This window comes from Uranotaenia lowii, chromosome 2 (genome assembly GCF_029784155.1).
Source record: "Uranotaenia lowii strain MFRU-FL chromosome 2, ASM2978415v1, whole genome shotgun sequence".
Taxonomy (NCBI): domain Eukaryota; kingdom Metazoa; phylum Arthropoda; class Insecta; order Diptera; family Culicidae; genus Uranotaenia; species Uranotaenia lowii.
In genome coordinates this window covers 367,916,852-367,941,851 of record NC_073692.1, presented here as the reverse complement: position 1 = coordinate 367,941,851, position 25,000 = coordinate 367,916,852, and the positions used below count along the sequence as shown (strand labels likewise).

Here is a 25,000-nt window from a genome sequence, read left to right as displayed (position 1 = left end):
GTCAGACAGGAGACTTGAGATGCGAGATATGATTCGGGAAACCAGTCTCATGTTTCTCGTCTCATGTCTCATGTAAAAAGTCTCAGGACTCAGGTCTCAGGTTCCATGTCTCAAGATTCAGGTCTTAAGGCTGAGTTCTTAAGTTTCATTTAGCATCTCTTAGGTCTCAGGTCTTAAGTACCATTTTTCATGTCTCAAGTTCCAGATCTTCAATCTCATGTCACAAGTCCGTAGCCTAGCGTTTCATATCTCAGGTTTTAGGTCTCAGTTCTCATGATTTAGTCTTCAATTCTCAGGTCGAAGTTTTACTAGAAAAAACCTTTGAGTAATTTCTTTTAAATAATTTTTTTTATTTATTTAGAGTAGGTTGCTCAACGCATACTTTTTATACGTTTAGTTCAATGATCAGATTTAAGAACCACACCTCACAGTCACATCCCATGAACAGGATTAGGATGCTGGTGATTTTCTTGCTTTTGTTTTAATTCATGCTCAAAACCTATTTCAATGCTTTTCGACAACTACTTTGCAAATCATTCTCGACTTCAGATAGCTTATAAACATACAGCTTAAACAGTTCCAGTTACTATATTTAGTTTACCAATCTAGATCGTTCTGCGCAATCATCTTCAGACCATATCTAATTATTCGTAGTTGTTTTTTTTTTTGTTTTCCAGCGACTTCTGTAACCACTTTCAAAGAACAAACTCACGAAACCGACCCGCCAGTTGTTGGTACTGAGCCCTTCACTCACAGTTGAGCAGCACTTTTCTTTATTTTTCAACTAAATAACCGACTCAACAGTCAGTTTCATCAACGAAAATCTGACGTCAGCAGCTTCGAGTGGGGCTTTCTCTTCGGAGACAGACTAAATATGGAACACAGCAACAGCTGAGGCATATGGCTTATTATAATGTTGCACACCGTTGCGATTTCCTTTCAATCATAAAAGACTGATCTGAATAACTAAATAGCTAGCTTCAGAGAAGGTGAAAAGATGCTCCCTGCTGAAGATCGCTGATAGATCGCTGGCGAGATCCAGACGTTAGTTAGTGCGGCTTGGGAATGCTTCCATGAAACGATGTGTCGGTTTTTTATGGGACAAAAATTTCTAAAAAAATTGATGTTTTTCTGAAAGGCAAACTTATTGATTCTGGAAATCTTTCATACTGATTTTAAATGTTTCGTCATCCTGAAAACTCATCGATACTCATTTTCTAATCTTAACAATGATATAAAAAAAAGCTACTTGAAGCTGCTTAGATGAACAATAACCTTAAATGCCAATACATTTCCCCATATCAAGCCACACTACGGTACCGATAAATAGGTAATTTCATGACTGGAAGTAATTTAGAAAGAAATTACAAACCCCCCGGTCTGGTGTTGTTGTTGGATGCACACAAACACATGAAAACAAACGATCGACCGGGAAACAACAACACAAGTGCTTTGTGCGAAAGAAGAAACCCCTCCTCCTTCTGATAGGGCAGCAGTTCAGGTACATCGCCACAAGAGGCGGATTAGAAGAGATCGAAACAACGGCAGCAAATTTCCATGCGATTGGATTTCCAATCCATAGCAGAACGAACAAATGAATCAACGAACGAATGCCGGTGTTTGTGGAGGAATGAATGTGCACAAAAATCTTCCGCAAGGTTAGTAACCTTCACCTGCCGTGGCGATCGGAAGAGAAGACTTGAATTAAAATTACAAAATGCAAAAAAATAATCGGATGGAAGCACTTTTTGAACGTGAAACAATAGCTTAGCACACACCATCGTTTGACTGATTAATCTCCGGCAGACTGAACTGAAATGTGTGTGCATTAAGTAACACGTCGTTTGGTGCGAATTTGATGCGCGCGCTTCATCTTGCGCGCTGCCAATGTCAAGTGCAATCAAGAGAGTTTAGGAATGATAGGCAAACTGGCCTGAGTTTGATTCAATTTGCATACCAAACCCAAACGATATTCATTTATGATATTCGTTTCGAATCCAGCTTTCAAGAAAACTAAAATTTAAAAAGAATTAAGATCGTTGATTCTTCAAACTTTCGGTCAGAAATCGGTTTTGCGAACTAAGGAGTTTTCTCAAAAGTTTGAGAATTTAATAGTCCCTTCATGTCCTTTCAGGAACTCAAAAATCTTTTCAGGAGCTCGGGAGTCTCCTCTGAAACTCAAGAGTACACTCATGAACTTAATAGTCCCCTTAGGAACTCAAAGGTTTCTATAGAGCTCAAAAGTCCCCCCAACTTATCAAGAAATCTCTCGGGAATTCATAATTCCTTCCTGAATTCAGAAACTCGAGGAGACAAATTAAAAGTTCCACAAGAAGCTAAAGAGTCCTTTCAATAATTCAAGGGTTTTTTCAGAAACTCAAGAATCCATCAAAAACACGAAAGTCTCTTCAGGAACTCGGAGAATCCCCTCAGAAATTCTCAAGGGTCTCCTTAGAAAATTCCATGTTTTCCTCAGGAATGCAAAAATTCCTTACGAAACTCAAGAATCCCCTCATGAATTTAGAAGTTTTCTCAGAAACTCAGAGTGTCCTTATTAAACAAAAGTCCCATCAGAAATTTAAAATTTCCTTGAGAAGGAACTCAAGAGTCCCTTTAATAACTCCAGCGTCCTTTCAATTACTCAAGAATCTCAGGAGAAATTACAGAATTCTCTCAGGAACTCAACAATTTGAATTGAAAAATCCCTTCAGGAACTCAAGAATTTCCTCAGTATCTCAAAAGACTGCTCAGAAAAAGAGAAAACAATACCTTCAAGAACTCAAAAGTCTTCTGAGAGTTTTTTAAGTACTCTCGGTAATTCAAGTGTCTCCTGTGGAAATACAGGTGTCTCTTCGGAAACTAAAGATCTTTCTCAAGAACTCAAGAGTCCCTGTCAAGAATTTAGATGTTTTTTTCAGGAACTTCAAGTGACTCTCACAAACTCGAGGAGTTAAAAAACTTAAGAGTCATACTTAAAAATAACCTTAAAATTCTAGTATCCCCTCAAGAACTAAAAAAATCCACAGGAGTATAAGTGTCTCTTCGCGAACGCCAAGAGTCACCTCAAAAATAAAAAAAGAAATAAAGATCTGAGGAGTTCGGGAATAGAAGAATTTAACCAGAGTGTTCCTCAGGAATTCAAGTTTCATGAACTCTTAGAATTTCTTCAAAAGTTCAAGAATAACAAAGGAACAAAAGAATATTTCCAGAAACTCAGTCTTTTCAGAAATTATAAAGCTCGTTCAGAAACTGAAACTAACAAAACTCAGAAGTCCCCAAAGGAAATTTACTAGTTTCCTAAGAAACTCAAAAGCCTCTAAAGGAACTCAAGATCCTCTTCAGTAATTTAACTAATTTGTCAAGAATCCAGAAGCTCTCTCAAAAGCAATAGTATCCACAAAAATTCTAGAATCCCTTCAGAAATTTTGGAAGACGCTCAAACATTCAAGAATTTCCTCTGGAACTCAAGAGTTTACAAAGGAACTCAGGGATACTCTAATGGATACAAGAATTTCCAAATACTCAAGAAAGTGAAACTCAATGACGAAATTTAAAAGTAAAACCAGTGTGTTTCTGAGAAACTCGAATATTTCCTCAGAATGTTGCCTAGAAAGGCGTCTCCTCAGAAACTCAGGAACCCTAAGATTTGCTAAAAGACTCAAGATCCTTCTCAAGAATTCAGGATTAACTTTAAGATCTGATTCTTAGGAGTTACCCTTTTAAAGCTTAAGATGTTGTTTGGAACAAAAATGTGCTATCAAAAATGTATTGCTTTCCCCATGAACTTAAGAATTCTATGAAACAACTCAAAAGTTTACCCTCAAACTCCAGAATCCCATCAGAAACTCTTGAATTTTCTTAGGAACTTACATATTCTTGGGAACTCCGAAAATACGTTTATCCGATAATTCTCTCAGGAGATCAAAAGCAATGTTCCAGAAATCACTCGGAAGCAACGCTCATGATACTTTCCCAGTTGAAAAAAATCAATTGCCTGTAGTTCCTTAGAGAGTCGGCAATGTGAACAAGATTTTAATGCGAAAATTGATTCGCATCAAAATCGTTCACTCAAGCTCACTAGCTGGTGAGAAATGATTAAAATATTTACTGATACATGATCCAATTGGAACAGCCACTCACTCACTCAATCACTCAAATTCAATGCGGTTTTTTATCGGTTCATACTGCCTGCGTACTCTCTGCCATATTGGCAGACATACATACAAACAGCTTGAAAGGCTTTTTTGGTCCTCCCAGACAACAGCAACATCAAAGAAAGACATCAAAGACATTGCAGACATTATTCGATCATCGATCAGTGATCGTGATTGAGTGAAACAAGTAACTGAAAATCAGGTAGCTCCTCACTCAGTTGAGAGTTCTAACTGAAGGAGGAACGCCAGCGCTGTCAAACAGTGATGCTAAATTCCAAATTTTGTGTGGATCTTCCCGATTTTTTTAACTATCGTCTGACTTTTTTTAGGTTTCCAGATTTCTAAACTTTTGACACTTCTTCCAGACTTTTGATTTCAGACATGAATTGACAAATAGTCAATTTTCATCAGGGGGGGGAAATCCCTGGTAAAATGGCAGGAAATAATTCGAATTAAAAAGTGAGGAATGAAACGAAGTTGGATGTAAAACAGGGAGTGAAGCATAGTACGTAGTACTGTCGCAAATCCACAATGGTCTCAGGCATTGATAGTGTTTATAATGTATGATCATTATCAAGAAATGAGCATCTGCGATAATGTAATCTGGCGACATTTTTTTCAAAATCTTTAAGACTTTATTGAAAAACAGTTGGCATCTCTGCTGTCAAACACAATCTTTGCCCCGTTGGGAGAGAAATCAACCAAAAATTTGGGTTTTGCTCTCGATGTTGAAAACGTTTCATTTCCGGAACATTGGTCAGAGTCAGAACTCAAAAGTTCTCTTAAAAACATAATACGTTCCTTTTTAGGAACAAAGTGTATTCATGGGAAAGTACCCTGATGAATTCAATAATCTCCTCAAAATCTTAACAGTTTCATCAGAAAGATAACAACTTCTTCAAAGTCTCATAAGTACCTTAAGAATCAGAAGATCCTGTTAAGAAGCTCAAGAAATACATTAAGACCAGAAGGGTATCTTAAAATTCTGAATATTTCCGTTATAAATTGGAGTGTTTCCTCAGTATGGTACTAAGGAACTCAGATGAGTCATAAGGAAATCAAAAATTTCCTCATTATCTCAAAATTCAACAGTCGTCCAAGAAATTTATAGAATTTCCTCAAAAACTCAGGGGTTTTCTTCGGAACTTATAATTCACGTTTGGAAATGAAGGAAAGGTTCCCCAAAAACTCAAGATAAAAGTTTCTTGTTAGCGACGGAAATCCGTTTCAGGAATATTGAATGACCCAAGGAATGAAAGAGTTATATCTAAAACTTGTTAGTTTCCCCAATAACGCAAGAGTTCTCTCAGAAACTCTAAAATACTTTGAGAAACTTAACTTTAACGAGTTTAAGAGTTTGCTTAAAAGCATTCTCAGGAGTTCAAGAGTGCCATCAAGAAGACAAAAGTAAATTCGGAAAAACAAGAGCTCCCTCATTAGCTCGAGAGTCTTCATAGAACTCGAGAGTTCCCTCAGAAGGTCGAAAATCGTCATAGAAATTTAAAAGTATCTCTTCGAGAACCCAAGAGTTCTATCAAGAAGCCAGGATCTTCCGAATCTCTAAAATTGGCTCAGGTACCTACAAAGTCTATTCATTAATTTGAAATTTCTCAAGATCAGGAAGATTCCTTCCAAAAAATGAAGAATTCCTAAGAAATCTTAAGGAACTTCATGATTTTTTTAAGAGCTCTGCATTCGCCTCAAAAGTTCAGATATAGAAGCTCACTCAAGAACTCAAAAATGCTTTTAGAAAAGTACACCCATAGAAGAGATTGCAAAAATCCAATGCCTATTTAGCATATCTCTGTGCCGATAATGCGCTGATATGTGCACTGTGCCGAAGACGGTATGTTTGCAGCAATTTTATGGAATACCAAATCAAAAGATAGAATAAATTTCAAGAGTAAACTTTCAAGGGTTTTCAGTTTTTAACAGACATCCCACACTCAAGAATTCTAGACATGATAAATGAATAAAAAAAAACAACCTACAAACGTTACGAAAAAAGACATTTTTCAGAATTTGAATTTTTGGGCTTGTGATATAGCTCAGTTGGCAAGTTTTTTGTCTCCTGAGCCGATGTCCGTGAGTTCGAGCCCAAGAGTAAACATCGAACATAGTTGTACCGGATAGTTTTTCAATAACGATCCGCCAACTGCAACGTTGATAAAGTCGCGAATGCCATAAAGATGGTAAAACGACTTTAATCGAAATAAAAAAAAAAGAATTTGAATTTCGTAACCATGACATATTTTTCAACCATTGGAGAAAAAAAACAATCCAAAACGATACTTACAAATCGTGACTCCTGGGTCTCCATGTCGAAGGCCGATTTTGGATGCTGCTGCTGCTGCTGTAAATCCATCAAAATCTGCACGAGGCGCAGATGTTTTTACGTCCTAGTTGCACGTAGTAGTTGACCTGCCCTGTTGACTATCCTCTAACAATCACGCTTATTGACAACAACACTAACAACACGCACACGCACATGAAATGCAACCGCCGCAAAACGTGTGGAAGCCGATTGATTGGCACCGAAGATGTCGATGATGTCGGTGGGTTGGGGCACTTTTTTTTTCTTAGTGACTTTTCTAATTCCCACTCACCGCCACTTTTTGCCTTTCCCTTTTGCCAGGCGAAATTATGCACAGTTTCAACGACAGACGACGAAAAAAACGACACACCACCAATTCGGCTTTCTCCTTTGACGCTTTTTTTTCTTGAATATTCACAACTGCTTCACTTTTGACTTGACTTTAACTTTTCACTCGACTTTTTTCTTACCAACTATACAAACACCGTTTCATCTATTGTTTCACTCTTCTAACTGTGGAAATAGGTTGAAATAAAAAAAATCGATCACGAACACTTTCTTGATATTTTTTCTCTCTTTATAGAAGCCCTCCCCCACATCAACTACTTGGAAGTAGTGGATCGGCAAAAAATGCACCCAGAAGACAACACGGGATGATGACGGAATATCGCAGCACTTCCCCTAACAATCTGCCGTCATTTTTTCTGAAGTTGTCAAAGTGTACAAGACAAGTTTCGATAGCTGTGTGGTTTCTTCGTACACTAGCAAAAAACTAAAAAAAAACGATGGCGACTACAAGCAGAAGTAGCAGCGAGTCAACGATGAGTAATCCCATTCATTCTCCGGGGCTTAGAGTGAACAGCGCTTCAAGCAAAACCTACGACTAACGCCGATGATTTGGTGCACAATCTGGCAACAACCGGAACTGTTCCGTCCAAACGTCCGGACCGGGCCGCTCCGTTTTGGTGCAATCCGATTGCGGGGGCAGTAAAAAACTTGTTTTACCTTGGAAACGTTCTCAATTCCCGGCTGAAGCCCAAGATCTTCACAGGTTCAATGGCTAATGTTGGTAAGAGTCAAGATGGATCACAACTGCACGCAACGGACTGAAGCCGTGCTCTGGTATTCAAGCTTCATTCCATCTTTCGGTCCGATAAATCTTCCACCGACCAAGTCTTTGCGCACACGCGGATCACCGGAAAGCAACAAGCAGCAAGTTGTTGTTCTGTAGGGAAGAAGAAAATAAAGAAAATTAATGAAAATGTTGGGAACACAACAGGAACACACAAAATTACTGCTAGCAGTGTATTTAGGTACATATATTGTTCGTTCTGCGGCCAACTTCTTTTTGCTGTTCGAGATCAATGAATTCTCAGTCTTCCATTGAGGAGCACAGTCTTCCTACATCACAGCAGAGCGAAATTACTATACTTAAGCTATGCGCTATACCTAGGCGTATCGCGTATATATTATACGCGCAAGCAGAGGCCTTCCACCCCATTCGGTTGTGTTGTAGGCAGTAGTCAAGTTGCTCCAGTCAAGTCTGTTGGCCAAAGTATACTAGCTGGCCTGGGCCTGGAGGGTACTGAAGTGTACTATTCATCCAACCTCTTCCATCTTTAACCATTCGTTTGCGATCAGCCGATGATCTAGCTAGCTGGTGTCGAAAGGTTTACCAAGTGGGTTGATGGATTTTTCAACACGATGTGTGTGTGCGTTGTCGCGATGTTTTGGGTTGTATAAATTTACGGATCTGATCATATGCACAGTGATATAGAGGTAAGAAATTTACTTAAAGTTGTCCGGAAGAAAATGATGTAAATGCAATATGGGTACAGGATAAGTTTTTGACTTTATTTTTGAGTTTTATTATCTTTAAAAATCTCAATGTAAAGATGATTTGGAATTTTCCTTCGGTTCCAAAAAATGAATTTAGAAAAGAGAGGTTTCAAAAATCCAATGCCTTGGCAAATCTCTGTGCCGAAAATGCGCTGAAATGTACACTGTGTCAAAGATGACATGTTTGAAAAAGCACCAGGATGCTAAACGCAACGTATATTTGAGACTTTCTACGAAAGAAGCAAGAACAGAAATGACCCCCCCCCCCCAACAGAACAGTTCTTTGCTTATAACTTACCCCCCGAAACTAAATCTGCCATGATGGAGGTAATAGAACCAGATTTCCCAACATCAAAAATCCTCAAAATAAAAACAGTTCTCCGCTTGAAGGGTAAGTTAGGCGTATCTACAAGCTGTGGCTTTTTCACAAACTTGACTTACCAATTATGAACTCAGGTTTGGGGGTAGAAGTTCTCAAATTTGAGCATTTTTGATTTTCAGTGTCCATTTAAAATAATACACTGAACAAAATTGGACAATTAAATTTATAGGGTCTTTCCAATAAATCTCATTATTTCCAGTCAAATTTAAGCTACTAAATTATCCTATAAAAGAAAATCCAATAAATTGTCTCTGGCTCACACACTTAGTGAAATGCATAGCAAAATCTAATTATTGGAAATCAACTTGGGCAACTAATTTTATATGGCCATTCCAATAAATTCTATAATTCACAATCAAGTTTAAGCTACTACCTACTAAGCTACATACCTATTAAAACCTGCTCTGTGATCTGTGATGTTAATTGGATTACGATCTTTTGTCCTATTCGTTGTCAACTGAAAATTTTAGCTAAAAAAGTTATCCACAAGTTGGTAAGTCACAACATGATGAAGATTTTCTTTTTTCTAACGACTATCAAATATTTTCTGAAAGTCTAGCAAATTTCGAAATAGGAGAGAGCAAGATGGAAAGCTTCCTGGAGGAACATCAGCCCTACAAGGACATCTGGAAGGCCAAGGCCAAATTGGGGCTGGGCGACACCAAGCTGTATCTGAACTTGGTTATTGACGAAAGTCTGTTACTGGCCAAATTCCTTTCTCGCCGGGCTAAAGACGCTTCCGGAAAGGACACTGTCCCGTAGGTTTATGCTTGATTAATTGGATAAATGAAAATTTTAATATGATATTTATTAATTGTAGCCGCAGCATCCAGATCCTGCTTGAGTCGTGCGCTATCAAATGCAAGTGTCTGGAGAAGAAAACGCCCGTCCAAGCAGGTCGAACAGGCAACGGAAATGATGACTTGCTTTGAGCGAGCGGCGTTTTGCAATTTTATACCTGCCCCTGCCGGATTATGACGAAATTCGATTTTTAAAATATGTATAAATGATGTTGATGAAATCAATAAATGAAGGTTTTAATTTTCTACAGACAGACTTATTAATACGTGAAGAAATATTTAAATCAAATTTGGTTTTCTATTATATTTATTGAAAATTCCTATAAAATTAATCATTCGTCTCCAGATAAAAAGTACTGGATTTCCTTTAGTGCGCAATTACTAGAATTCAAGATAAACCTTATAGCCCGATTTTGTACAGTGTACTGACATACAGCGCCACTTTGGATAGCGCAACAAAGCTGATACCGAGGTGTTTTGAAGCGCGGCATGTAGAAATTCCAATATGGATATTCTTCTCATGAATTCTTATTCCTGCATAAATAGCAAGGAACTTTGTCAGTTGTAGTTTTGGCATTCTAGCAATCCAGATTATAATCTGACAAGGTCTCAATGGCGCCCGAAAGAAAGGGGACGATCCCAAGCATTAGCCGACGTAGAAGAGTGATATTTCGTAGTGAAATTCAGCATGCTAATATGTCACCAACGGTTTGCTTTGCGTTCTAATTGGAACGCAGAAATCAAATCATTGGACTGAGTCGATTTGGGGTCATTTTTCAATTTCTCAAACCCTGGGGTCTTGAAAGCTTCGTTTTAGTACCAAACTGATCCGCGATTTTTTGCAGAATTTTTAAGTAACGTGTGAAGGGCGAACACGTGACATTCAAAAATCAAAAGAAAAGGTTATCGATGAATCCTTGACTGTAAAATTGAACGCAATTTTGCTTGATGCCCTCCATCAGTTTTTACAGTATCTCCGGTACTGCTCAACCGGGCGCAGCTCTGGACAGTTTGGCGGGTTCATGTCCTTTGGACAAAATGGACACTATTGGCCTCATACCACTCTAGGACACTTTTAGAATAGTGACATGATGCCAAATCTGGCCAAAATAGCGGAGCTTCGTCGTGCTGCTGCAAAAACGGCAAAAGACGCTTCTCGAGGCACTCAGATTTGTGGATCTCGCCATTTACTGTGCCCTTTGTCACGAAAGGCTCACTCCTCAGTCCGCAAGAGAAGATGGCCTGCCAAACGAGATATTTGGAGGCGAACTTCGACATTTTCTTCTTCTTAAATTTGTCGTCCAAATCGAACTTGCTCTTGCCGGTGAAAAACTTCAACCCCGGAATTTGCTTAAAATCAGCTTCTATATACGTTTGTCAGCATCTTATTGTAGAGCTTCCGTGCTAGGGTGGTCTAACCGGTTTTACCGAAACCGGTAAAACCGGCAAAACCGTCCATTTTCTCAATACCGGAATACCGACTTTTAAGATGGTAAAAAACCGGTATTTCCGGTAAATTTTTCATCACTATTTGGCATAATTCTAAAATTGACAAAGCTTAATGTTTTTTTTTTAAACCAAATATTTATGAGTACAAATACTCAAATTTTGTTCAATCAGCTTCAAAATCTAAGCTCAATGTACCTTACTGCATGGTTCATGAGGGATTTGATTATTGCTAAAATTGTGAATGTCAATTAAAGCTTTGTTCATAAAACTTTACACATTTCAGTTCAACTATCGAATTAACACTCCACAACATTAAAAGACTGTACAATAGACCGCTGCAAAAAATGACTTTTTGCTCCCATATGTTTTTTCGATGCCTTTTGGGTCACCAAGCATCAGTGAGATTTGGTTGATTCCTGAGTTAGCGCAACGCGTTTCAATTTTGTATGAAAATTTGTATGGAAGAAGAAATTTTTGCACATTAAATCATCCAAAAATTTCAAATAAGCTTGAAATGAAATCGGTCTTTAATTTTTGGTTTTGACTATTCTTAAGCTTCATTTTTTGCTTACATGACAAGCAGCTATGAATTTCATGAAAAAAGTTATAACCATTTCAAAATAAAAAATCTGAATCCATTGAAATGTATTCAAAAATGGCAGACTTTACTTGCTATAGCTGTTAATAATTGCATGAAATGTTTTTGCAAACGCTTTATAAATCAATAAATTCTCTGTCAATGCAAAACAGTTTTTTGAGATTTTTTATTTCCATCCTACTGTTACACAGCTTCCAAACAAGCCGTCAAAAACGATATAATTAAATAAATGAATTTTGAAAACAAAAATTTTATATAACATTGAATATTTTTCTGGGGTACAATTTAGGTTGGTGCTTTGTTCACATAAAATGTAATGCAAGAATCAAGGAACATTTTTTATTCAAAGTTATATTTTTTGGTACTTTCAGAACATCTCTGGCGATTTTTGAATGAAAAAATTTGTTTTCCCATACAAATTTGCATACAAAATTAAAACTCGTTGCGCTAATTCAGGACTGGATGAATCGTTTTCAAAATTTTTATTGCTTTTTCTGGTAGCAAAACCAACCAAAAAAAGTTATGGGAGGTGTAAAAATTTAAGATTGCTTTCATTGATAAGCTGGAATTCGGTAAAATTTGCAAAAATGTATTATCTATAAACAGGACAAGTTTATCAAGATCGTTCTTAGCGGTGCCGGGCTTTCACAAACTTGAAATTTAGAACCAAAAATAATGAAAACTGATTAGAAACTTCCTAGTTTGTTTCAAAACATAAAATGTTTCAACAGAGTCAGCATCTAAACACAAGTTAGACTGTTTGTGTGATTTTTTTTTATCAATATTTTCAATGTGATTGATGGAACTCTGTTGTTTTTATTTTTAACACTGTTGAAAGAAATTTTTCTCCAGACAAAGCAGCAACAAAGCGTTTATAAATTTGGAACAGTATTATAGCAACAAAGAGCGTATAGATCAGACCCAAACAACTATAGTTTTTGCTGAATTTTGACTGGTTTTTATGAGAGGAGTAGGCGTTGTCTAAATGGCATCGCACGTGTTTTTTTTTCGGGTCCGTGAAAATTTTACTAAATATATAGTTTTAATAGTGATTTTTTGTTGAATTTGTGCGAAAAAATGTTCAACGATTAGCCGGAGGACAACTGAAACACTGACCAGTGGAAGTGATTTAAACGGGCTTGAGGGAGGATTGTTTCATCAAATTGGCTTTGTGCAGGTGGTTTGTTTTTTTTTTACCCAACTGAAGTGATATTTACAAGATTCTCCGGGAAGGGGAGGTTGAGTGTTCCGAAAATGGTTCGTGGTATTAGAAATCTGTGATTTTAGTATTAACATGTGTTGGGGCTGCAGTGCTTAAATATTGAATTCGGCATTTATTGGTTGATTTTTCAAAATTATGACCCCGTGTTATGATGGACTGGGAAAGTAAATTCCTAAGTTCTAGCACCAGTCATACCAATCTCGGCATGCTGCGATAGAGTAGGTTCGAAGTGTAGGAAATAATAGTATAGTGTAGAAAATAGTGTGTATGAAATAATGGTAGTGTAGAAAAAAAAGTGTAAAATAGTTCATTGAGATTTGCAGTGTAAAAATAGAATACGAGAAATAAACTGTGGTAGGCCGAATGGAAAAAAAAGGAGACAGATGAGTTGTATGAATGATTTCATCTCGCTTCACCACACGGATGATCGATTCAGAATTTGCATGTATGCTGTTGGAAGTTGAAAGAGTCATTCTGAAAACTAATGTTGTAGCAGATGGAAGTAGTTCGTTTGTTCGAGGAAAAAAAATAATTCGGTTTGATGATTTGTGTCACTTTAGATGTAGTTTTGTGAAACGGTGATGCGGGTTGTGCTACAAAAGATGCTTGATTAGCGAAGATCACGACACGAAGCACTGTGAACAGCATAAAAATTACTAAAGCCTTTTTTGGTATAAGGCATTTCCCCACTTGTCAGACGAACAGCTGATTTCTCATGTTTACATTTTCTCGGCATATCGTGGTAGGGTAAACATAACAACAACATTACGTATGTTCAATGACCAGATAGTAACGATATGAAATTGGCAATGTAGTGGTTTTGCAAGCGCACCTTGTTAAGGAGCATATAAATTCTTTATTTAATGATTTGTCAAATTCATAACAAGTTAAGACATGAAGGTTTGTTGATGCTTTTAATTAAAGAAGTTTTTAAAAGAAAGCATTGAACAGTGCTTTTCATCAAAGATCAAAATGGCGACCAGTTGGTGTTTACATTTTTCAAAACAAAAACAAAAAGCTACCTTACCACAATCTGTCTCAGGAAATACTCTATACTATAACAATAAGTACCCTTTCATTATAGGAGTACAAGGGTAAGTACAAAGAAAAGTACATGGTAACAAGGTAAGATGTAAAACATCATTGAAAATGTTAAAATATTTAGAGTTAAGCTATTTTAATATATTTAATCAAAATTAAATATATTAAAATAGCTTAACTCTATTACGGAGTTTAGTGGGGGGGAATGGACAGGACAGCAAACGAACAGAAGACTGATATACAATGGATTGTGGGTTCAAGCCAGCCGGAGTATCTCGGCAAATTTGGAATTATGAGTAGGTTACTTAGGTACCTTTTCAGGATTCTTTATTTGTTTCGAACAGTTGCAAGGGAGTAAGATGAGCCAAACCTGTCCCAATCCAGTGGTAACGGACCCCTTGGTTGTGCTGCAATTATTGTTGATGAGTTTAAGCATGAACAATATTTGAATTTGCGATTGAGACTTCCCGTACCGATACGGGTCGAGAGACCTATCAGCCACTGGTGGGTTCTCTTACACACAATTTTGACTGGTTTTTATTAGATTTTTATATCTATTTGTTCGTTTTATTTTTGGGAAGGCAAACTTAATGCGATCACGACTTAGGTTGCGGGGAAAACATCCGTATTTCAGATAACAATAATCTGTGATTTCTGTAACTCAATCAAAAATTTTGTAACAGTGTTTTGAGTTTTGTTTATTAATAAGTCAAGTCATTCTTTTAACTAAAAATCTTTTTGTATATCCAATTTCATATCATTTTCATGAAACACAATATAAACTTTTACTAAATTTGTAAAATCTGTTCTTAAATATGAAAACTGTTTTACAGAGTCTAAGGAAAAAAATCGTTGAAAATAATATTAAACTTCTAGAATTTCCGCAATCTCAAAGCGACATTATAATAATAAAATGAAGATGTTAAATATGATGATTATCATGAGGATGATGACGGATTTATGACAAAGGGATGATTTTAAGGCACAATACCATCTTTTTCCATTGGAAATGTTGCTAAATCTATTGCGTTATAAATTCTGAGCATTTTATGCCATTACTACTGCAATTAGACGAAACCTTTTCATGAATTCGATATAATTACGAAAAATACCGGTTTTTTTTTTTTTTTTAAATTAATCTTTATTTAACAATCTCTTAACCTACACACAACATATCTAGTATTAAACATTCATACATGATTAGTAGTAAATAGGTATAACTCTCTTGATAAATGTTGCCTCAACATATATCAAGGTACGATTTGAAATGATGTAAAAATATGTTTCTATTATTCCATCTATAATCCCTAACTATTTTCTGAAAACAAAACAAACTTGGATTCTTATAATGAACAACATTGTAAGCTATGGCTTCGACAACTAACCAAAGAGCAGCTTTCTTTTTATAATTTTTATCAGACACCCCATTATACAAAATTTCATCTGGAGAGTTTAAATTTAGCTTAAGGTTATAAACGACAATTTTTTTAACCCAACTCCATACCACATTAGAATTCACACATTCTTTGATTCGATGAATGTTAGTATCTGGCTTCCCACATAAATCACAAAGAGGACTATCAACTCTGTTAGTATAGTTGTACAATTTAACTTTGTTAGCAATAACATCATTGAAAACTAGAAAAACCCAAGATTTTGCTTCTAGAGTCAGATAATTTTTACTAATGTTTTCCCATATATTTTCCCACCATAATTCAGGATATTTTTCTTCTATCTGGGGTCTTACTTGAAAATCTGATACGAATTTTCCATAAAGTTCACGATTTGTATAGACTATATCTTGTGGGAGAAGTTTTGCAGCGTTAATCCATTTCTTAGAGTTTGTAGTTAAACCTTTCAGATCATTTTTTAACAAAAAGTGTTCGAATCTAGAATCATCTTGTGTTAGTAATCTTTTAACAAAAAGTGCTTTACACTGACTTTCCGGGTCTATAAGTTTTAAGCCTCCTTTGGAGTAATCCAGATACAGTTGATTTCTACCAACTTTGAAAAATTGCGTATTCCATAAGAAGAATCCACAAAATTTTTTTATTTGAGCCAGGTGAAGGTTATCTGGGGCAAGAACTTGTGCTACGTACCATAACTTTGATAATAAATACGTGTTGAGAATGAAAATTCTCTCCATCAGATTCAATTTCCTTGTATTATGCATGTGGCTAGTTTTTCTGAGAGTATTTATTAATTTTTCATAATTTAGACGTACCATTTCTTTATAATTGTCTTTGACAATTATTCCCAAAATTTTCAACTCATTTTTTTCAGATATTTGTTGCGGTCCTATAAAACAATTATTAAAACGTAAAAAACCTGATTTTTTTTTTCATTTAATTTGATACCAGCTGTCATTTGAAATTCTGATATAATTTGCAGCGCTAAATCAAACTCATTATCATCACGAATAACCAGGGTTAGATCATCGGCATACGCGAACACTTTTAGAAAATTCCCATCTATAAAGATACCCCGAAGGTTAGTACTTAATCTACGTATTAGTGGTTCTACATAAAGCGAAAATAAAATCATTGATAAAGGACAACCTTGTCTTACAGATCTGTGTATGTTAATCGAATTAGTTAGAGAGCCATTCACCATAACTTGCGAAGTCGCATTTTTATAAAGATTTTTCAATAATATTATAAATTGCTGTGAGAACCCAAATTTACGTAATACGTTCCATAGTTCATCATGGTTTACTGAGTCAAAAGCTTTTTGTAAATCTATTGTTAAAATAGCATATTTGATTTTTCGTGATTGCTGCGCTTTTAGGATTAGTGTTCTAAGTTGATCTAAGTTAGTGATACATGATTTTTTTCCAACACCAGCTGATTGCCCTTCACCCAAGAGATTTTGTGTATATTTTGTTAGTCTATTAGCAATTATTTTGGCAAAAATTTTATAATCCGTATTTAACAAACTAATGGGACGATAGTTAGTAAGGTCATTGAATTTTCCTGTTTTATGAATTAGCTTGATCACACCATTTGCAAAGTTTTCTTGCATCATTATAGATCCATCTAAAAAACCATTGAATAATTTCAGCATGTCGTCTTTTAGAAATTCTAGATATTGATCATAAAATTCGTATGTTAGACCATCTGGACCCGGTGTTTTTTTCTTATTAGAACTTTTTATTGTGTGTCTTAATTCAGCTTCATCAATAGGAGAGATAAGGGTATCGTTTTGATCGTTTGTTAAAAATCGATTGATATCATGGAGTCGATCGGGTGAATTTGAAAGGGGAGGAACATTTTTAAAATTTTCAGAAAAATAATCGAAAACCACCTGCTTTGTGTCTTTGTTGTTTGTCGAGTCTAATTTTAATTTGAACTTTTTAGTTTCTTGTTTCAAGGTCTTTGCCATTTGAAAAATACTAAGTTTTTCACTTTCAAGCATAGTAGATGACTGACAACGGGTTATGTAATTTAAAATGCGTTTTTGTTCAATAGCTAGAATGGCCGTTTTGACTTCTTTCATTTCACTTAAAACATTTTTTCCTTCAGCTTGAGTTTTCATTAGTTCATCAAGTCTTTTAAAATGTTTAGCCTTTTCTGATTCAATTTTACGATTCAATTCAAATGATTTAGTTTTAAAATATTGTTTGGTCTTTGATTTGAAATCATATGACCACCATTCAGAAAAGTTATTGCGGTATTTTACTCTCTTTTTTAAGTCACAATAGATGTTTTTGAATTCATCGAAGTTTCCGTCATTTTTCAACATATGAGGATTAATTTTCCAAAAACCACGTCCCCAGACTGGAGCAACATCGTCAGGACTAATTTTATATGTTACTACAATTCCGTGATGATCGGAAAAAGTTAACGGATGCGTTTCAAATTTTGAAACACGTTTTGAAAAATTAGGATCTACATAAAATCTATCTAATCTAGAAGCAGAATTTAATCTAAAAAAAGTGAAACTGTGATTATTTTGTCCAACATCCTTTAATTTAAATAGATCTACTAATTCTTGTAAGCCGTTACAAAACTGTTTGAATTCACTTTTAGTGTCTTTGGCATCCAAAATGCAGTTGAAATCTCCCCCCACAAGGGTCCATTTTGCATTAGATTTGTTCAGGTGAGGAATAATTGTTTGTCTGAACAACACATCTCTTTCGTTTTTTCCCTGAGATCCAGAGTGACCGTAAACATTTATAACATTTATGTTGTCCAACACCAAAGAAACGAGTCTACCAGTTGGGTCTAACAGAGCTTCTGAGAAATCAAGGGTTTTTCTAATTAAAATCGCAGTCCCTACATTGTCTTGACTTCTGTTAACATAAGCATGATAGTTTGTAAGAAACCCAAAATCATTAAATGAGACCTCCTGTAACAGAATAACATCTAAGTCTTTTTGTATAATAAACTCTTTCAGCAATTGTTTCTTAACATTTAAAGTAATGGAATTTAAGTTAATTGATCCTATCCTTCTTGTAAAGATCATGTTGTTATGATTTTATAATCACGTTGATAAAAAAAGAAAATCAATCCACCAAAACCAAACACAAATTTCTGCAACAACACCAAAGCTCAACACAAAACATAAAAGTGATAAACCATCTCCCAATTCCCTTTTGAAGTCATCATCCTACCAAAAAAAGCTGTGTGAACATAGACTTTCTCACTTATTTGGGTTGTCATCATCTGCCCGACTGCGTGATCTGGTTTTCGTAACTGATCGCTCTCTAATTTTACCTCTCTCTTGCGATGTTTTTGCGATCACCTCCAGTGCGTTTATCGAATCACCACCATTGGCCCTGTGCAGCTTCCTCCTACTTCTCTCGATAGTACGGAATCCTCTTTCGTCACCGTCTGTATCCGACGTCGACTTCTCTACGTTGAGCAATGGACGCTTACCAAGTTTCTCTGCGACGCTCTCCGTGTTCGATGTTTCCATCTCTTCGTCGCTTCGTTCAGCTTGTACCATCTGCTCAGCGACAACGTGGTCGCCTTGTGTCGTTGGATTGCTGTCTCCACTTTCGCCTCTTGATGATTTGAGCACCTGCATGTTAAGTTGCAGTTTTCCCGAATTTTCCTCTACACGTTCATTGTTACTCGTGTTAGTCGCACTTTTCACAGCATTAGCATACGAATTTGATTCTTTTCCCTGATTTTCACTTTTTCCACTGGAATTGTTTGCTTCACCAACACTCGGTGAATCGGTTTTGGACAGTTTTTTCGGACAATTAACTTTTAAATGTCCCTCTTCTTTGCACAAAAAACATTTGAATTTCAACCCATCATAATAAACACGTCCCCTACGGTTAACGAAGTATAAGGTTGACGGTATATCCTTTTTAATATCCATATAGACACCACGCACTCCTGTAAACAGGTTGAGCTCCAACTCTGGGGGGAACTTTTCTCTCACAGAACGTTTCACAGATCCATATTTGCCAAGGACTAACGAAATTTCAAGGTCAGAAATTTCAGGTGGCAGATCAAAGATCCGCACATACCGGAGACAACCGCCTGCAACGGACATTTGAACTTGAACTGTTTTTCCATTCGAATATCGAAATTCCATGTTTTCAGGGTTTTGAAGAAGCGCCTCCTTCATGTCTTGTTCGGTCTTAAATTTAATGCACACACAACGTTCATCCGAAATTTTATAAGTAGACTCCATTTTGTTTTTGTCCGCGTCGAAATCTTTGACGAAACGAGCCATCTCCACAAGCGTGGGACCAGCTGCATTCTCCGGGAACCGAAATACCAAAGTATTCTTGACTACTCCGTCCGACATTTCCAGGCCTCGAAGTTTCAAGGAAGTATGACCAAAAAGCAAAAACGGGGGGTCAAATCCCCACTCGTGACAACGTGGTTCGAGATAGCTCACTAAAACCGTTGATAGTCTCTCAAAAACACGACTGCTCACTCCAAAGTCTGATCGTAAACTGGTTTAATCGATTTAAATACCGAAATACCGGATTCGAAAAAAACCGGTAAATCCGACCACCTTGGGAAGCTCTCCACCTTGTATGTATGTAAAGTCTGTTTCACATAGAATCTGGTCGCATCTTTTCATTTACTGCAGCGCCCCTAGTTGTCACATCGCGAATCTATTGACAGTGTTTTGATCCGGATGGTTTGTTTACTTAGTGGTGAAAATTTCATCAAGAGCAGCAGTCAGTCAAAAGTTATCGACGATGGAACGCGAAAGGCGAGAGAAAATTCTGCACACTCACGTAGAGAAACCGACGCACAGTGGGGCAGACCTGACCAATCGATGGTCAAAACCTCATAACTTTTTTAAATGAAATCCTACTGGTTTGAAGTCTTCTGAAAAGTTGTTCATCTGATCGAAATGTTTAATTTGATGTAATTTTTTTCCATCTAGGTGTTGTCAAATTTGATCTAGATAACTTTGTTAAGCAGATTTTCCTTATCAACTTGAAGGCTACTCAGTCAATCGGCGTGAAAATGATCATGTAAGGGTTTTTTGGACCGTTAATAAGTTAAATGATGCTTTAAGACCCCTCCCCTCACAAGAATTGGGGGTCCCCATACAAATATTACCTGAATATCTACAAAACTCTTGAATAAATAATGCAAATGGACCCAAATTTGTCAAGAAAGAATGCATGTTATTTTAACGCTAGTTTGAGACTAATCTCTATCCTGGAAGAAGGAGATTTCATAGAAATGGTACCAAATTTCTACATTTCAAAAAACTAACCAAGCAACCACAAAAGATCTAACAACTGATGGGAACCTGACAAGGAACAAACCAAGCAAATTGAACCAAATTGAACCGAATTTGACCTCTGAGGATTTCGGGGTACGACAAATCGTTTATTATGATGGCTTAAAACTCATTCCATCTATGAAACGAATGCTTCCATACAAATTAAATATGAAAAATATGAACGGAGTTTTGTTCTAAGTGTCATGTCAGTGTGATCAGTGGTAACAGAACAAATAAATTCAGATAATAAAGCCATTTACTCATATTCGTACCTTACAGAAGTAGTTAATGGATCAAGTAGGCTGTTACTCAATATGACAGCAAAAAACATGGTTGCATTTTTTTTTAATATCCAAACATTCAGTGTGTGAATAATTTCTGTTTTATTTTTGAGAAAAACTTTAAGATCTCTACATTTTATAGAAAAAAAAGTTGAATAAAAAATTAAATTAGTTAACAGATAGGTACTAAACATCTAACCAAAAAGGATTTGAGAAGGTTATAGAAAGTTCATATTCAAAAGAATCTTATCTGCTTGTCTGTAGATAAATATACACTGCCGGCCAAAAGTTTGGGATCACCCACTAAAAAACATGCAAATTTTGATCGTTCATATCTCAGCCGTCTTAGGATATATTGAAAATCTTCTGATCTCATTTGAAAGATAATGAGCAATAGCTATCTCGGAGGTATTTTGCCCAAATATAATGTTTTAGTTTTGAACTTAAAACTTAACCTAAAGTTATAACATTTTCAAAAAATCGCACTCAATATTCAAAGCCGATCATCTCGGAATAGGGTGGACCAAATCTCAAAATTTAAGTGGCATTAGAATTCCTGTTCTTTACTTCTCAAAACACAATCAAAAAATTTTTTGAAAAAATTCAAAAACGCATTTTTAATTAATAAAATAGACACTTGAGTTGTCGTCCAAAAGTTTGGGATCACCTCTTTGTATGGTGAGTTTGGGATCATTCTTATAAAAACATGCAAATTTATTTTATTCATATCTTTCTCATCTAACATCGTATTGCAGATCTGAAGGGTTCATTTGGAAGCTTAGAAATTGTTGTTTTTTAATAAATTCATTCAAAAATTATATTTTAAGGTGAGAACTATAAAAAAAATCTGGAAACTTTCAAAAAAACAATAAATTTCAGGTGATTTTTTATGGTTATCACTTCAAAATATAATTTTTGAATGAATTTATTAAAAAATAACAACTTCTTAGCTTCCAAATGAACCTTTCAGATCTGCAATACGATGTTAGATGAGAAAGATATGAATAAAATAAATTTGCATGTTTTTATAAGAATGATCCCAAACTCACCATACAAAGAGGTGATCCCAAACTTTTGGACGACAACTCAAGTGTCTATTTTATATATTAAAAATACGTTTTTGAATTTTTTCAAAAAATTTTTTGATTGTTTTTTGAGAAGTAAAGAACAGGAATTCTAATGCCACTCAAATTTTGAGATTTGGTCCACCCTATCCCGAGATGATCGGCTTTGAATATAGAGTGCGATTTTTTGAAAATGTTATAACTTTAGGTTAAGTTTTAAGTTCAAAACTAAAACATTATATTTGAGCAAAATACCTCCAAGATAGCTATTGCTCATTATCTTTCAAATGAGATCAGAAGATTTTCAATATGTCCTAAGACGGCTGAGATATGAACGATCAAAATTTGCATGTTTTTTAGTGGGTGATCCCAAACTTTTGGCCGGCAGTGTAGCTTTAAAAAACCGAAAAAGTATTATCAATCTAAGAGGAAAATAAATTTTGAAAAAAAAATTAAATTTTAAAATTTCAAATTCGATTGAGTTCAAGTTTTTCTAGCAAAAATCATTATCAAAAGCAATTCCAAAAGTACGAAAATTGTGCAAAAACATGTTTCACCAAAACGTGAATAAATTTTGAATAGGCAAAAGTTGGCAACTAGTTTTTGTTTTGTTGGATAGCTGAGACTTCCATTTAAATGTTCGAATAGAAATGAGAGTGGGGTAACGTGGGGTAACATGTTTTCCAGATGTCCCAATATGATGAAAATTCGTCATTTTTTATCGTTATACGTTTATGCTCGTTAAAAAAATTACGATTTTTTTTTCAATTCTTCAACCTCAAATAAATAAATTTCATATTATTCTGAACACATCCATGTTAATTTTTTGTTATTTCTTCAAGAAATAAAATTTAAGTGGAATATTGAAAATATTTTTTTTGTTTTTGCGATAAAATGCAACAGCATCAAACCCCAACTTCACCTACGTAGATAATTGTATGAAACAACGAATTTTAAGTTCTGTTTGACAGATTTGTGATCGGTGTAATGTCTAGTTTCTGAAAAGCATAAATTTATGATGAATTTTTTAAATTTACAAAAAGGGGTTTTGGCCAAGCTTTCATAGGTCCTGCCCCACTGTGCGACGTGGTCAGGGGTAAAGATCGCGAAATTCCTGAAATATACAAAATTGACTGTAAATTCGGTGCTGCAACGTTACCGGGTGACCCTTACGGTGGATCGAGCAAAACAAACCAGGCGTAAAAGTGGAACATATGACAGGAAGCTGCGAGCAAAGGTAGTTCGATCAGTTCACAATAATCCTGGAATCTCCTTGCGAGAATTGGCGAAAAAGTTCAAACGAACCACAGTGCAGCTCGACGAATTTGTTTACGAGAAGGCTTGCGGTCGTATCATGCAAGCAAACACCCCAACAGGACGCTGAAACAAAACCTGGTTGCCAAAACCAGGGCAAGGAAGCTGTACGAGAAAGTGTTGACCAAGTACAACGGATGCATTTGGATGGACGACGAAACTTACGTCAAAATGGATTTTGGACAAATACCCGGTAACAAATTTTACCTTGCGAAGCGTAAACTGAATGTTGCGGGTAGATTGAAGTTTGTTTTCGTAGATAAATTTGGTCGTAAAATGATGATTTGGTAAGGGATTTGTGGTTGTGGGAAGAAGACTACGATTTTCATCACTGGGGACACAATGAATGGAAATGTTTACAAAGAAGAATGTCTCCAGAAGAGGGTTTTGCCATTCATTCGGTCCCACAAAGGTCCGGTGAAGTTCTGGCCGGACCTGGCAAGCTGCCACTACAGCCGGGATGTCGTTAAGTGGTATAAGGAGAACAAGATCGATTTTGTTGAAAAAAGTATCAATCCACCAAACTGTCCGGATTTTCGTCCCCTCGAGAAATATTGGGCAATAGTTAAGGGCAAACTGAAGAAATGTGACAGAACCATGAAAAAACCCGCTCAAATGGAAAAGTGGTGGAACAAGATGGCGAATGAGGTTACCAGCAGTACTGTGAAGAAAATGATGGGTGGTATCACAAAAAATGTTCGAAAATTCATCCAAAAAGCAGACGAATGATTTTTATGTATTTTTTTTTTTTTTTGAAGTGCAATAAAAACCCTACAAAATGACATTTTTACTTTTGTTGTACGTTATTTCTTTGCGGAGAAATGTTCTATTTTATCCGACCAGATTCTTTGTGAAACAGACTTTAGTCCAGCTCTCTTCTTTGCATTCTGGACGTAGCTCTGCAACATGTCGATCTTTTTAGCCACATCACGGCTTGAGACGATGTGATTTAAGCTAATCATCCGCTTCACCTTTCCCTCCGTCTTTTTGTTCTCCGGTCCCGGTTTCCTTCCAGCTCCTTTGCCGTGGCCCAACGTCAACCGCTCCTGGAAACGCTTCAACACTCTGGAGAAGGTTGAATGGTTGATGTTCAACATTTTTCCCAACTGCCGGTGCGACAAGTCAGGAAGTTCCAGGTGTTTGGAAAGAATTTGTTCTCTCGACTTGCGTTGGTTCACCTTAATTTTCATTGCATCGAAATCACGACTTTGAGTTTGACAACATGTAAACGATACACATCAATGAAAAAATGTGCAAAATTTGGTTGATTTTTACCCAATGGTAAAAAAGCCCTGTTGAATGTGTCGCAATAATTTCATGTTCGCACTTTAGAAGAATGGAACGAAATGAGAAAATAAGAAAGAAAGAAAAAACTGTAAGTTGTAAATATCATAAATTTTTGAAAAATATACAACGGCTCACTTGGCGAGACGATTTCTGGAGCGAAAAGTTCATGATATTTACGGCTTATGTTCATTCTTACTTTGTTATCTCATGTTTGTCTTAGGCGTTTATATAATTTTAGTATTTAGCCGTAATGAAAATCATCACAAAACTAGATTTGAATTGAAAACAAATCATTGGTTTTCTCCTTAATTATTTCTGTTCAAAAAAAGCTCTTAATCAAAATAAGAACAGTACATAGTCTTAAATTCCGAGTGATCATGTTGGACATTTCAACATTCTCACATGAAGCTTCAACTCAATTTTAATGTTCCGAATAACTTATTAAATTTTTTATGTTGTCTCTCAAATTTCGAAAAGTAGGTTTCATTTATTTTTAAAAGTAAGTGCAATTAACAAAAAAAAATGTAGGCAAATCTTGGAAAAAATTTTA

At 35.9% G+C, this 25,000-nt stretch overlaps 1 protein-coding gene across 1 annotated transcript in view; it reads right to left on the bottom strand.

The window, feature by feature from the left end:
- Nucleotides 1-25,000, bottom strand: part of LOC129743136 (patronin-like) — a 249,133-nt gene that overhangs the window by 146,025 nt on the left and 78,108 nt on the right. Inside the window, exon 3 of the mRNA XM_055735103.1 lies at nucleotides 6,451-7,693. Within this exon, the coding sequence (XP_055591078.1) occupies nucleotides 6,451-6,519 (69 nt within the window). The 5' untranslated portion in view covers nucleotides 6,520-7,693. The remainder of the gene's footprint in view (nucleotides 1-6,450; nucleotides 7,694-25,000) is intronic.